Genomic DNA, 15,392 nt, shown 5'->3' on the forward strand with positions numbered 1-15,392 from the left:
CCTGGAAGCCGGACGTCTTTAAAGAAAAAGTACACAGGCTTTGGAGCCCCTGCGATCCGGTTCCCGCCCCTGCCTTTAGGGCTTCGGGCAGCTTTGTCACCTCTCACACCTCTGGAGACCACTCTCCACAGGCCAGGGACAAAGGTCTGGACCGGCCACACAGGGCAGGGACTATTGTCTAGGCTTATCGTGGAGGGAAGCTGAGGGCCCCTGACAGGGAGCGGATGAGCCGAGATGGCCCAGGACCCCTGCTCCTCTCCCGGAGTCCGGGATGCCCGAATCCCACCCTGCGGTCAGGCGACCTCTCCAGAGCACGGGAGGCTTCACAGGGGATCACATTTCACCACAGCAGCCTGAGACGAACCCCCATGACAGGGCCCATCTGCTGGCAGGAAGCAAAGCCTGGCTCCTTTGCCCGAGAGGAGGGGAAAGGTGACACCCAGCCCCCGTGCCTTCTGGCTCCAGTTACACTTACTGCCTCAGGGAATGACCCAGGGGAAGCGGAGGCCCAGAGAGGGCTGTGCCCTGCCTGAGGACACACAGAGCAGACCCCACTTCCGGTCCATCAGGGGCCAGGCTTACAGAGCAGGGACAGACCCCTGGCCTCCGTAGCTGGCGGGCTGCTGACAGGGGCCCGCACCCTTCCTCCTGCAGCCTCTTGTGCTCACTGGGTTTCTTTTGCTAGGGGGAGGTCCCTGGCCTTCCCCTGGGGACACTGGGGTTTTTGTCGCAGCTCTGTGTGACCTGGGGAAGCCTCCTCCCCTCTCTGAGCTGCGCTTTGTACAGGTCGGGACCGTGGATTGTGGTTCCTCACTGGCCCCACAGGTACCAGGTGAGGCCAAAGGTGTAAAAGAGCTTTGTAAACCACAGGGCTCTGTGTAAATGGAGAACGCTTCCAGGCTTCCACCCTGCATCAGCACAGGACCAGACAGACAGACAGACACACAGTGTGCACGCGAATGTGCATGCCCAGAGACGCTCCCTGTAGACTGCCCTGCCCTTGGACCTGACCGTGTCCACACGCATACTGTACCCACGTGCGTGTTCTCACGTGTCTGCCTTTGGGTGGGGGACACGTGGCTTGGTCCCCGCCTTTGCCCCTCCCTGCACCCCCTACCCAGTGGCAAGAGCCCACACGGGTGGGGTTTGTCCCCAGGGCAGGGAGAAGCGTCGGAGGGTGACGTGCCAGATGGGTGGTTTAGGATGAGCAGAACAGCTTGGCAGGTTTTTCGAAAACTGACCGCTCCCGTGCCCCAGCACCCACATCCAGAAAGAGGACATTTTCATCACCTCAGAGGCCCTCCCACTGCCTCTTCCCATCACCGTCCTCCCCCCAAGGTAACCGCTGACCTGAATGCCACGCTCAGAGCTCTCCACCCGTGTTGGAACTCTAGATACAAGGGATCACACAACGTGCTCTTAGGGGTCGTCGTTTTTCACCCAGCATGATCTTGGTGAGGTCCGCCCACACGGCTGCACGTGGTTTGTGCTCACTTAGCACCGTTAGCGTCCCATTTGGTGAACATTCAATTGACCCAGACGTCCACTGATGGAATTTGGGCTATTTATAACTTGGGGTTGTATGCGCGACGCCACGGGGAACGTTCTTACACGTGTCGTTTGGTGAAAGTATTTATTCATTTTGTTGGATACGTATCTAGGGACGGAATCGCTTCTACTCAGCCTTGTTAGAAACTGCCAGGTGGTTTTTTTTTCCAAGTGGGGATACCATGGACACTCCAGTGGTACCGTCTAAGCATTCCAGTGGCTCCCATGCTCTGTATACTTGGCATCATTAGTCTTTTTTGATTTTAGCCATTCTGGTGGGCGTGTGGGAGTGCTCCAGTGTGGTCGAATCTGCATGTCCTCGTGTGGCTAATGAGTTGAGCCCCTGTGCCTATGATTTTTGGCCATTTGGATACCTTACTTTGCGTATATGTGTTTTCCTAGAATCCTCTTCTACTCGGTGATAGGCCTGTTCATTCCCTTCTGACGCAAATAGATTTTTAAGGTTTTTTTTTTTAATGTTCGCTTATTTTTGAGAGAGAACCTACTGAGCCACCCGAGTGCCCCAATACGTTCTTAACTTTAATGCAGTGCACTTTGTCAAGGTCTTCTTTAATGCTAGTGGTTTTTGTGGCCGGTTGAAGAATTCTGTGTCTGTTCCGGGGTCACAAAGGTAGTAGCCTTTAAGAGTTGTGTTTTACCTTTTGCATTTAGACCTACGCTACATCTGTAATCGACTTTCACGTGTGGTGTGGGCTAGGGGTCTGATTCTTTTATTTTTCTTTTCCACTTGACCCAGCACTCTTTATTGAAAACTCTAGCCTTTCTCTGTGGTACTGTACTTGGGATTCTCTCTCTCTCTCCCTCTCTTTCTGCCCCCCCCCCCCACATATACTCTGTCTCTCTCTCAAAATAAATAAACTTAAAAAAAGAAATAAAGGTCTCAATTTAAAGAAGTTTAAGTCTTCCCCTTTTGTTCTATTTCTTCCAGATTGCCCTGGCTTTTCTTGGACCTTTGTGTTTTCATATGCATGTCAGAATTCACCTGCCAGTTTCCTAACATACACACACACAGCCTTCTGATATTTTGAATGGGATTGCATTGACTGTAGATCAACTGGGGAGAATGAACATCTTCACAATACTAGGTCTTCCGATCCATGAACATAGTATATCTTTCCACTTCCTTAGTTCTTTAATTTCTCAGTGATGTTCTGGAGTTTTCAGTAGATTTATTTCTAGATAATTTGATAACTGCATGATATTTTGGTGAACATTATCATTTTAAAGTTTCACTTTCTGTGTGTTTATTGCCAGTAGATAGAAATAGGGTTGATTTTTGTAAACTGTCTTTTTATTCCAGTGACCTTGCTAAAATAACTTAATAATTCTAATCATTCCTCCTCAGATTTTGTTGGGGGGAAGATGCTCTAGGGTGTGGTCAGCCATGGTCCACATGGTTCAAGGTCAAGACCCACTGTCCTTGAATTCTGGGCTGGATGTGGAGGTAGAGAGAATGGAAGACAGATTTGCCCAGCCTGGTCAGCAAAGTCTCTAGGGCCATGGTGAGGTACAAAAGTCACAGACTTTGTCCATGCTTAGCCATGGTCCAGGCACTGTCTGCACATCCATTGAGAGTTGCTGGCCCAGCCGGGGCACATAGCCCAGCCCACCATGGCCTCAAGAGAAGGGAAGCCCTGGGTTCTAATTTTGGTCTTTAACTGACAAGCTGTGTGACCTTGAGCACATTGCTGAACCTCTCTGAATCTCATCCTTTTCAGTCGCAAATGGAGGGCACTATGCCCGGGCATTTCTTTCTCTCAGCCAGTAGGTGCCTGGTAAACACTGGTGAATCAGTTTCACTCACCAGCATTGTCCCTTTTGCCCATGGGGTGATTCTGAACATTGCCAGAAAGTTCTGCAGTCCAGGGGCTGCTAACGTGGGTGCCCATGGGGAGGAGGTGACTGGCTACCATTGTGCTCTGAGAAGCTTCGGTGCAGTTGGCCCTTTGGGGATTTGTCTTTCTACCATGAAGACACCCATGTGAGGCTGCCTGTCTCCAAAAAGGAACTCAATTACTCTTCAATAAAAGTCTTGGCAGAAGTTCCTGAAAAATGTTGCCTTCTGTGTGATCCCTCATATACAAAAGGACGGAATTTAATTATTCTGTCCTGTCCGTGAGCCCCAGGGCTGGGTCTGGCATGCAGCCACAGCCCTGGCCGACCAGCAGGCTTCCTGGCCCCTGATGGGGCTCATTATTCTGGCATGTGTTGGGAAGGAATAGAGGAAGCACAGGGCGGGTCTCCCCTTCCGCCTGGCCTCACCCTCTCCGCCCTTCCTTTTGGGGTATGTGGCTTAGAGAAATCCAATGTGTCTGTGATTACCTGGCTAAGCGGCTCTCCAGAAGTTAACTTGGAAAGGTGATTTCCTAGGCTCAGGTCCTACCGGGGCCTCTCTGTTCCCCCCGGGGCTGACCTCAGAGCACCCTGGGAACCCTTGGTAGACTCAGGAGCTCCAGCCTGCAGCTGGCTTGTTCCCTCTACTCCTGACCCCCATCTCCTACCCTCGTGGCAAATTAAATTCCTACCTGTTTCAGGAGCCGAAGCCAGGGATCTGTAGGAGGTCGGTTTTGGCTGGCAGAAGCCCAGGCGGGACCTTGGAAAGGTGAGGAGTTGGGGGCTGAGAGCTCTCCAACACCCAGCCCAGCTCAAATTTGTCTCACTTTTCCCATCTGCAAAATGGGGATAGCAATCTAGTGCCTGCCTCAGGGTTGGTGAGAGGCTCCCACAGAAAAAAAATGGGTTTAAAAGGCTTAGTCCAGGGCCAGACCCAGAGCAAGTACTGCTTGTCTCACCAGTAGTAGTCAGGGCTCAGGGCCACCTCCTTAGGAAGCCCTCTTGATGTCCCCTGGCTGGGGTTGGCCCTGCCTCGCATAGGAGAGGCACACAGATGGACAGTGGTTGCTTATGTGTCCAGAGAGCTTTGGAGGAGAGGCCACTTGTCCCTGGGTCCTTATCACAGAGACCTCGGTGTGTCTGTAGAAAGACAAAATACTAAGTAAGGTTGCCAGATACATTATTGTGTTTCTATTTGCTGAATCTGACAACAATGTCTGTCAGGCAGCTGGAGCTGAATCATGGAACACTCTTAAAAGTCCAGAAGATTCTTTCCTGGTTGATGAGTCTGTTTAGGACTTGTCTGCAGGTTGCACCTTGAATCAGTTGCATTCTCCAGAGAAACAATCAGTAGGACGTGTGTGTGTGTGTGTGTGTGTGTGTGTGTGTGTATCTATATAGCTATATATGTATCTCTTTAGATCTATAATCTATCATCTATATTAAGGAGTTGGCTTATGCAATTATAGGGGTTGGCAAGTTTGAAATTTTTAAGACAGGCCAACACCCCGTGAAAACTCAGATAAGGGTTTGCTGCTGTAGTCTTGAGGCAAAATTCCTTCTTCTCTGGGAAACCTCACTTTTTGCTTTTATGGCCTTCAACTGATTGGATGAGGCCCACCCATGTTATCCAAGGTAACCTCTTTTACTTAAAGTCACCTGATTGTAGATGTTAAACACATCTGCCAAATACCTCACAGCAACATCTACACTAGTGTTTGGCCAAGCAACGGCACAAGAGTCTTGTCAGGTTGACACATAAAATGCACCACCCCAGGCCTCCATCTGCCCTCAGCCAGTAAGTTTCAAGCCGCTAATCCTAAGGGCCCATGGTGTGGGGGGATCTAGTCGTGCTCAGACCAGATATATGAGCTTCCAGGCCATTCCCCTACTAGACTTTGTGGCATGTGTTCAAGGCCATCTCTTCTGAGGCCCATGGCGATTCTCAGGGGTGGGTCAGTGGGTCAGGGAGAGACGATCTTGCCCATTTTACTGAGGAGGAAACAGGTGCCGAGGTCCAATGACTTTGCAAAGGTGTTGGCTTAACGGTGGAGCCAGGTCTCTAACTTCTTCACAGTCAAGACACGTGCAAATGGCTTCTCCTAATGCGGGAACCTTCCCCAGGGAACCGAGGGAGGATCCTTGGGGGCCAAAAGTGTCTCCTCTGCCATGAAGCCACGATCTAGGCCTTGGTCTCTCTGCCTGTAAATGATTCTCAGCATCTGCTCCCGCTCCGTTCAGAACACTAAGAGCTACAAACAAATGGCCCCCAAGGGCTCTCTGTGTCATTTATTCCACGGGTGTTTATTAAAAGCCTACTATGTGCTTGCTAACATGTGGGACGAGAGCTGGCCTCGTGCAGAGCAGACCCAGAGGTCACTGGCCCCACCTGGTAGCGGCCCCAGAGGGAGAGGTCGCCAAGCCAGGGGCTCAGAGCTGGTGAAGGTGGAAAAGCCAGCGACCCAGATGCAATCAGTCCCTGGGAGCCACTGTTGGAAGCTGGCTGTGCATCTCCGGGCCTAGGACAGAGGGCCCGGGGCAGCGCGGGCACCGCTCTCCGGCTCAGTTCTCTTACCCTACATGGGAGCCCTCATGAGGTCAGGATGATTGGTCTTGCTGTTAGATCAGGAAACTGAGCCCAAACCATAGAACATCAATGGGAAAATTTCCAAAAACATGGGCAAAACTCACCCATAATCCTGCCACTGTAACTGTTTTTATTTTCCCAGGTTCCATTTCTTGGCCGTCCATCTTTTATGTGATTATAAGCAGAAAACAGATCCAATGTTGTCATTTTTTTACATACCATCGTGATCATGTGCCATGTTCTTACCCAGTTAACATTTGAATTATAGTATGTGTATTAAGTATGTATATTGTTTTAAAAAGGCAGGTGTCCTTCGAGGCTTACAGTTAAAAAAGAGCAGTCCCGGGGCACCTGGGTAGTTCAGATGGTTAAGTGTCTGACTTCAGCCCAGGTCATGATCTCACAGTTTGTGAGTTTGAGCCCCGCGTCAGGCTCTGTGCTGACAGCTCAGAGCCTGAAGCCTGCTTTGGATCCTGTCTCCCTCTCTCTCTCTGCCCCTCCCTTGCTTGTGCTCTCTCTCTTTCTTTCTCTCTCAAAATAAATAAAACGTTAAAAAAAGAGCAGTCCCCTATACCCCTCCTCACCTCCCATTTTTTCCCCCTATAGTCCAGCTTTTTGGGGGTAGGAGGCCTTACCTCCATAGGCTAACTGACATTTACATATTGTTACTTCTGTCGGTTTTTAAACTTAGAGGTTCTCTGTTGATTCTGTCCTGTGGGAGATTCTGGTGCTTTTTTTTTTCATCTCTGACCCATCCTCTGTGTCTTTTCCTCCTCCTCCCAAGTAATTGTACCACACTTTGGGTTAGATCAGTAGACAATGACTAGCATTGTATAACAAAGGAAGTAATATTCACAGCTGATCTCAGGTACTATACCAAGCTGCATCTCCTTCCTTTAGACTTTTTTCCTGGAGTTAGTGATTCATTTTTTTTGTTTGTTTGCCTAGTTTTCTAAGCCATGCCATAGATGTATCCCTTGGCATGTCACTAATTCACCCCAAATTTTCCAAAAGAAGTTTAATTCTCCCTCATGCTCACATGCATCAGGGGCTCTTCCTTTTCTATAAGCCCTCTGTCTCCTGGTCTAATGTGGTCAGGTTGTGCTATTTGCTGTCACCAGGTGACATGCCTTTATTTCCCATCTCATGTCCCTTTGTTGTTGAACTCCTTGCCTTTGGTATCCCCGTTTTGTGACTTCTTTTCTCTAGCTTACTCTGTTTTGGTGCAGTACATCCTTGAGCACCTTTCTGAGAAGAGGTACACAGAGTGTCAATGTTTTGAGGCCATGCATGTCTACACATGCTTCATTTTACTCTCAAAACCTGAGGGATAGTTGAGCTGGGTATAGAATCTTAGCCAGAAACTGTACTCTCTGAAAAGAATACCCCTATCTCCCAGCTTCTGCTGTTACTGTCCAGAAGTCCAATGCCATATTGATTCTGGACATTTCCTGGAGGCCTCATTTTGTCTTGGAAGCTTTTAAAATTTTCTTTCTGGGATTCTGAGCTTTTGTGACAATGTGCTTTTTGGTAAGAGTTGGGTTTTTTTTTTTTTTTTAATCTGGCATTTCACATGTTCTTTCAATTTGAAAGTTTATATCAGTCAGTTTTAGGTGATCTTTTGGGATCATGTCTTTTACTTTTCTCTCCATTTTCTTCCTCTAGAACCTCCAGTTAGTTGTTAGACCTTCTGGATTGATCCTCTAATTTTCTTATCTCTTCTCTCCATCTTTCATAGCCCTTGTTTTGCAACTTTCTAGAAAATCTCCTTGGGGCGCCTGGGTGGCTCAGTCAGTTGGGCGTCCGACTTCAGCTCAGGTCACGATCTCGCGGTTCATGAGTTCGAGCCCCGAGTCAGGCTCTGGGCTGATGGCTCAGAGCCTGGAGCCTGCTTCCGATTCTGTGTCTCCCTCTCTCTCTGCCCCTCCCCCGTTCATGCTCTGTCTCTCTCTGTCTCAAAAATAAATAAAAAACGTTAAAAAGAAAAAAAAAAAAAAGAAAATCTCCTTATCTCCTAATCCTTTCACTGAATATTTTACGTCAGTTATTTTTTTTTCCATTTCTACAGATGCATTTTTGTGTTTTGAAGGTTCTTTGTAAATAACTTCCTGTTGTTTCGGGGATGTGGTATCTTCTCATATCTCTCTAAGGATATTGGAATTTTGCTGTGTTTTTTGAAGTTTTTTTCTGTCCACTCATTGTCTCTGTTTTCTGAGTTTTCTTTTTTCTTGTTTATTGTTTTGGTCTTTGTCTTTTGCATTAGAGGCTCTCTGTGCATATTTAATAGTCACACACCGGGAGCTGAACCCCACAGGTGGACAAATCCATCTTCTTATGGGCTTTACTGCAGGAGTTTGCACAGGGCCAAAGTCACTGCACATCCACCTCTTCTCTCTGGTTGGAGGGGCCTAGCTGGAGGGGTGTGGCCTACCCAGAGAGGGCGTGGCCTGATGGGTGCACGGCCTGGCTGGGGGTGTAGTAGTGAATGAAAAGGCGAAAGAAACCAGGACCTAGTCAAGACAAGATTTCTCCCCTCCCCCCCCCCATAGCAGTTTCCAGCAGAGAGTGAGGTGACCAAAGTCTCACCAGTAGAGGAATGTCCTTCACACCCTTCAAGGCTCCAATGGGGAGGAGGGAGGCACTAAAAGAACGTGTGACCCAAGGCTGAACTCTTGGGTAGATCAGGGCCGACCGGATATGTAGTAAGATAGAAAGGTGCCAGTCCTTTCTGTGCTGGGCCCAGCCCAGCTCTTGTCACATTGGGGAAACTGAGGCCACTTAGGACCTCTGTGTTCCTATGGTCCCCTGTGAATACACCTGGCCAGCTCCACCCTCTGTCCCCACAGCATCTGACCCCATTGACCTCCTGGGAGCTTTCTTCTCCTAACTGGGCTTAGGAGTTTTGGCTGGAGTCCAATGTCTCCAGGGGGATTTCAGGGATCTCTTCCAGCTGGGCCTGCTTGGGTTGGCCTTCTGGTGACATCCACCCTGCACATGCCCCCTGCTTGTGGATCCATCTCACAGAGGGAGCTGGGTGTCTGGGGACAGGACCACCCGTGTGCCCTGGCTCCCGCTGTCAAGGTCTTATGGCCCAAGCCTCACAGTGGTCTCACTCGGCCTCTAGACTTTTCTGCGGTCGGCAAGGGTCCTCTTGGCCTGGGGAATCAGCTTCTCTCAGGAACTGGGTCCTGAATTCTAGATACAGAGCCATCACCAGCCGTGCTGACTGAAGGCAAGTGGCAGGTAGATTGGCAGTGGGTGGGCAGAGCCCGACAGTGACAGCCCAAGGGCAAGGGCACGGGTGGCAGCAGCAAAGATCCAGGATCCTGAAGTCCTTAGAGCTGATCCAATACAAACCCCTTTTACAGATGAGAAAACTGAGGTGCGGAGAGGCCACATAAGGGCTTCTCCAGCCTCACAGTGAGTTTCCACAGTCTTTCCACTGACCACACCAAGGAGTGAGTCCCTCTCATTCTCTCTCTCTCTCTCTCTCTCACACACACACACACACACACACACGCACAGACTGGTTTGTTTGGCACAGCTACACTTCTGATGCCCACATATTGGCATCGGAGTTCCTGACACACTTTCCTGCATCCCAGACACCAGGAATATGCGGTGGCCCCGGGCGCTCGTGGGCCTGTGTGTGCTGGGAAGGGGGCTGGGAACGTGGCAACTCTCGGAATCTCAGGAAGTCAAAGTTTTCACCTGAGTGAGGGGCAGCCGAGGCCCAGGGCCAGTGGACAGGGCCTGGTCCCCTCACCGAGGCGCTCAGCACCCTCAGTGCTATCTCCGTGTTCCCACTGCTCCCATGAATAGTTAGAAAAGTTGAAACAAACATAACGTAATTGCTTGCCGATGACAGAATGCCAGGGGAACCATAAAACCCACCAGGCCTCAGCGCCTGCCCAGGCAGGTGGCACCGGGAGGCCGAGCTGGCAGCCTCCCCCCTGCCCCGCTGGCTGGGCCTCCTGGGCCTCTCTGCGGCTGGGGAACCGGACCCCCCGTGCCCGCTGGCGGCCAAGCCGCACCTCACCTGCCAAGCAGGGTGCCCAGTGCCAGAGCAAACTGGGCCCGGGCCCAGCACACTTTCCAGAAATAGGTTCCTGTGAGAGCCTGAGGCTCGCCCCTCCCTCCACAGACCTTACCTCCTGCAGAGAATCCCCTGTGTTGCCTCAGACCCTGGAAATGCTGTGCTCACGGCCCCTAAACCCCTAAACGCCTCAGGAATGTTCACTGGGCCAGGCTGGGGCTCTAGTTCATGGCTCCCTGGCTTCCGTCAGGCCTCCTGCCCTTCCCACCGGCCCCCAGGGTGGGGTGGGGCCCTCCTGGCCATGGAGGAGGTCCGGGGCTCAGGCAGAAAAGTCACTTCTTCACACTCTCCAGAGTCAGTGCCTGCTGCCCGGCAAGACAGGACTGCTGGGGAAGGTTCTCGGGCCTTTGCCCCGAGGGCAGGCCTCCTCCATCGTACCCCCCGGCCACCCACCTCATCAGTATTAACAGGGGCCCCAGGGGGAGGAGGCAATGGTTAGGGAGGTGCGGGGACGGGTGGGGGGTAAGGCAGGTGGGTGGGGGGTGGGTAGATAGGTGGAATTAGCTTAGCGGGTGGACGGATGGGGACCCTCTTGTTTTGGTCTCTGTCTTTCCATTAAAGCCTTCTTTTAAGGCCCAGGAACCCTGCCTGTTTTCAGGAGGGAGGCGTTGAAAGCCCCCAGGGCTTTCACACACTCTCTGTGTGTGCAGTTTGGCCCTGTGGACTGGGGGCTTCTGGGGACCCTGCCATTTCACCCGGGGCGTCTGTGGCTTTTCCTCTGAGACCCATCCCTGTCCCCAGAGAGGACCCCTCACCTCCCCTGCCTGACGCCGACCCAGCCAGGACAGCCTTCCAGCCTCCTGGAGGCTCTGACGCCCTCTTCCCACGTGGGCCTGGGCTCCTGGCTGCATTTCATTTACTGGCATCATCCGCTGAGCATTCTCCCCTGCCCTTCTCTTAGCTTTGTGGTTTATACCTTTTCCTTGCTTTCTTCCTTTTTTAAATTTACTTATTTATTTTGAGAGAGAGACAGAGAGAGAGAGAGAGTATGAGCAGGGGAGAGGCAGGGAGAGAGGGAGAGAGAGAATCCCAAGCAGGCTCCATGCTGTGAGTGCAGAGCCTGACTCCGGGCTCGATCTCAGGAACCGTGAGATCAGGACCTGAGCCGAAATCAAGAGTCGGTCGCTTAACCGACTGAGCCACCGAGGCCTCCTGTACCCTTTTGTTTCTTCACCACCCTTTCCTTGGAGAAACTAGGGGGAAGCATGGGGGGGGGGGGGGTGTCCAGCAGAAAACCTCTCCGACTCTCACCGGTCCTTCGTGAAGTCCTACCCCCTCCCAGCCACGTACCTGTACATTCTTCTAGTTGTTTGAAGGTTTCAGTGTTTATACCTCAGTCTCTAATCTGTTTTAGGTATCAGGGTTACCGACACGGTTTTATTGAGGGGGAAGAAAAGAGTTCTGTTCCTAAAAAATGTTTATAAACCACTGACTGAGCCCAGCCCAGGGGAGCCGGGGAGGGGAAGGAGGGTGAGCAGGGCCTCTCCGAGCCCACATAATTCATCTTGTAAACCGAGCTAGGGCTGGTGAGCACACCGCCAGTGTCAACCCCCCTTGCCCTGAGGCCGGGCACCCCTGGGGAGGACACAGCCCGTACCATGGTCCTGAGACCCCTGGCCGTCCCCCACATGCCTCCCGAGCAATCACCACTGAACGAGGAACATTAGTGAGATGATCTGCTTTCAGAGATGACGTTGGGGGCCTCTCCAAGGACAGGGAGACCAGTGGGGGGCAGGTACAGACACTGCCGGTGAGCTTGAGGCCTCACCGTGGCCACGGGGCCTCCGACAGCCCCAGCACACCAAGTGGGACCTAATGAGTTACCCTCAAACCTCTTGTGTGTCGGCGTGTCTGTTCATCCTGAATGAGGTTCCAGGAAGGTCAGGCTTTGAACCGAGCGAGAGATTTAGGCATCCCTTGATTTCTGGGGCCATAAAAGCTCTTGAGAACAGCTTTGAACCATCTATTTCCTCTTTAAAGAGCTCGGTTCCTGGGGCAGACAGACATAAATAGGTAATTATAGCCCAGGGAGATGTGTGCCTGGGGGGTTAGCCGTTAGTGGTCTCCTAATTGGCCTTCCGGCTTCCAGCCCCTCCCACGCCCACCCATTGTACACTCTGTTGCCAGAATGAGTTTTTCAAAAATGCAAATCTGACCTTGACTTTGACCCCCTCCCACAGCTGCCCCCGACCTCAGGACGCTGCCCAGAGCTCCTTCTGCCAGGCCTCCTCCGCTCGGGCCCAGCCTACCGCTGCAGACTGGGGGTGGGGTGGGGGGGGGGAAGAGGTGGGGTGGGGGGGAGAGGGTCGGCCAGGTTGCTGCCAGACCCTTCTCTTTTCTTGCCTGTCTGCAGACCTCAGCCCTCTTTCCTCACCTGGCCAGTCATTGTGCAACCCTTAGGCCTCACCTTAGATGCTGCTGCTTCCAGGAGGTCCTCCCTGACCACCACCGCCCCCACCCCAGATTGGCATCACTGTCCCCCATGACGCCCTTTTGCACATTCTATTCTTACAGCCAGATCAGACAGGCTGCATGGAGGAGGGGGTGCTGAGGATAAGGCCCTGAAGGACGGGTAAGAGTTTGCCAGGCAAACCGATCGGCGAGCTCCCCACCTGCCCAGAGGCTATCCTGGTGGCTGGCTGCTCTCAGCCCAGGGTCTACACTCCATTCTCACCCTTCTCTTTCAGAATGCATGAACTGTACCCGGCTCAGCGACATGAGTGAGAGGCTAACCACGCTGGAGGCCAAGGTCAGACGGCCTGGGGAGCTGGCGGGTGTGTGTGGGAGGGTTATGAATCAGGTTCCTGCAGGGTGTGACTGGGGAAAGCCGGGCCCTGAGCACCCTGGTCCCAGGGGTCGGGTGCTGCTGGGGTCTCAGCGGTTCTGGGTGGTCTACTCTGGGCTGGCTCCTGGTGTGGGGGAGGGGAGCAGGGAAAGCAAGAGATCTGGTCCCGGACAGCAGGCTGGTCTGGGTGTGGGCCTCAGTGGCTGGCGGGACTGGATATCCAGAAGCCGACCCCTCAGTGGAAAAAGGAGGGAGCCCCGTCTCCCCAGAGGCTGCTGCCCCCCGTTCTGGCTCCTCCTCTCCCGGTCTGGCACACGTCTGGGCACAGACAAGCCGATGGGGGAGGAGCTGCCTGGCACCAGCCAGCTCTCGCCCCGCCTACGTCGGGGTGGAGCGGGTCACCCCAGGGGCAGAAGGACTGAATAAAGAATGAGTTAATTTAGGGGCGCCTGGGTGGCTCATTCAGTTAAGTGTCTGACTCTCGATTTCGGCTCAGGTCACGGTCTCCCGGTTCGTGGGATCGAGCCCCACGTCGGGCTCTGCGCTCAGTGTGGAACCTGCTTGACATTCTCTCTCTGCCTCTTTCTCTCTGCCTCTCCCCTGCTTGTGCTCTCTGTCTCTCTCTCTCAAAGTAAATAAATACACTTTTAAAAAGAAAAAAAGAAAGAAAAGAAGAGGAAAAGGTAATTTATTTGGGAGTAGCCCCAGGCAGCTCTGGGGCAAGACAGAGGTAGCGACTAAGAGAAGGGAGGACGTGTGAGGCCCAGGTGTGGCAACAGGCGGGTTCCCCGGGTGGACACCGGGGGACCCTGTCCCATCTGGCCCCTCTGAGAGACAGTGCCTGGGACAGAGTCTGCCAGGGGACGAGGCAGCTGCCGACGCTTCTACCGGGCTATCTCCACCGTCACCTCATGTCCCCCGCCTCACCGGCCTGCTGGCATTGTTCCTGTGGCCCGAGAAAGCCCCAACGGCGAGTCTCGGGTCTCCCGCGCCTGCAGGAAGAAGCCATAGCTGGGGGCCGCGGCCGGGTCCAGACTGGGGACGAGCCCCATTCTCCTTTTTGTCCCAGGGTGGCTGCTGGGGGCTGAGGCTGCTGTACCTTCACGTATCTGAGGAGCCTCCTGGGGCCTGGGGCTGCCGGGGCGGCCCGGCCCAAGAAGGAGGGTCCCGGTGTAGGAGGCGGGTGTGAGGGCGGCCAGGGTGGGGACAGAGCACTGTGGCAGGGCCACAGAGCGGGCCCAAAGGTCGGGCCCCTCCCGGAAGAGCCTGCCTGGCAGGTCTTCCCAGCAGACGCACAAACACACGCGAACACACACAGACACACACACAGCCCTCGCATCACCCTCTGGCCCTGCCTCTTGCCCTGAAAGCCTGGCCATGGGGGCACCTGCCCGGCGAGATGGGGCTGCGGATGACCGTCACCCAGAGTCAGACATGAGTGGGACTATCGCCGGCAGCTGGGTGACTCTCCCCGGGCTCCCAGCGCCTCATCTGTGCAGTGGATTGAAGTACCAGCCTTTAAAGGGCCGCCAAGATGGGGGGTCCCAGCCTTGGAACCAGTCGGGTGCTGGACAGATGTGAGGGTCTGTGCTGGCGACACCGTCTTGCTGTCCCCATCTTACAGATGCAGCCACGGGTGTGTGGGAGATACCCGTGCGGAGCACATGGCATGAGAGGCCCAGGCCACGAGTGCCCCCCGCCTTGTACCCAAGCCCTGGGTCCCCCGGCAGCCCCCTGGACATGGTGGGACTAGGGGACCTTGTACCCTCCTTGGGGTCAGTGGCTCCGTGGGGGTGGGGTGGAGGCCATCAGGGAACAGATGTTGTCACGTGGGCCAGGCCGGGGCTGGGAAGCCCCGGGAGGGTGGGGGTGCTGGGGAAAACCCCGGGGGGAACGTCTGGCCCCCGAGATTTTAAAAAGAGGAGGGGTCCCCAAGCCAGCGGGCCTGACGGACATTTTCCAGCACCTGAAGCCTCTGAGTGGTTTGGCAGAGTGGCCGACAGCCCGCCCTGGCCCCAGCCCGGCACCTCGGGGTGTTAGAAGTCACAGCCCTGGGGGCAGAATGGCTCAGGGCTAGCCGTCCTCCGCCCAGCTGGCCCTGGCCCTCCCGCCGAGAGCAATTGCTCCCTGTCCTCCCGCCCTGACACATTGATCGGCCACAGCAGCAGGCCATGAGGGGGCTCCGAGGTGAGGGTCGTGACCCCTCTGCAGACCCTGGTGTTGGGGGGGTCGGGTCCCTGCCCAGGAATGGCTCTGCCTCACCGGGTCCCTGCTCAGCTCCGGGCCTCCGTCCGCTGTCCTGTGAAATGGAAATCGGAGTCGCTGGCCCGCCCACCCCCCACCCTCACCGGGTTGCTCTGGGGGAGGGTAAAAAGGGGTGAACTTTGGAGACGAGAGGGGGACGTGGTCGGCATCTGGGGAGCGCGAAGAGGCGGCTGCCACCGCCCTCCTTCTGGATTCCCAGCTCAGGGATGGGCGATTCGGGTCTCAGTGTCTGTGCGTTATCTGGGTCACCTTCTAGC

The 15,392-nt window shown here is 54.0% G+C and overlaps 1 protein-coding gene across 2 annotated transcripts in view; it reads left to right on the forward strand.

Moving 5' to 3' along the window:
- The window catches only part of COL26A1 (collagen type XXVI alpha 1 chain), a 162,801-nt gene that overhangs the window by 127,977 nt on the left and 19,432 nt on the right, over positions 1-15,392 (forward strand). For both annotated transcript variants that reach the window (XM_042921149.1, XM_042921150.1), the window contains exon 4: positions 12,773-12,834. In XM_042921149.1, the coding sequence (XP_042777083.1) occupies positions 12,773-12,834 (62 nt within the window). The remainder of the gene's footprint in view (positions 1-12,772; positions 12,835-15,392) is intronic.

This window comes from Panthera leo, chromosome E3, assembly GCF_018350215.1.
Source record: "Panthera leo isolate Ple1 chromosome E3, P.leo_Ple1_pat1.1, whole genome shotgun sequence".
Taxonomy (NCBI): domain Eukaryota; kingdom Metazoa; phylum Chordata; class Mammalia; order Carnivora; family Felidae; genus Panthera; species Panthera leo.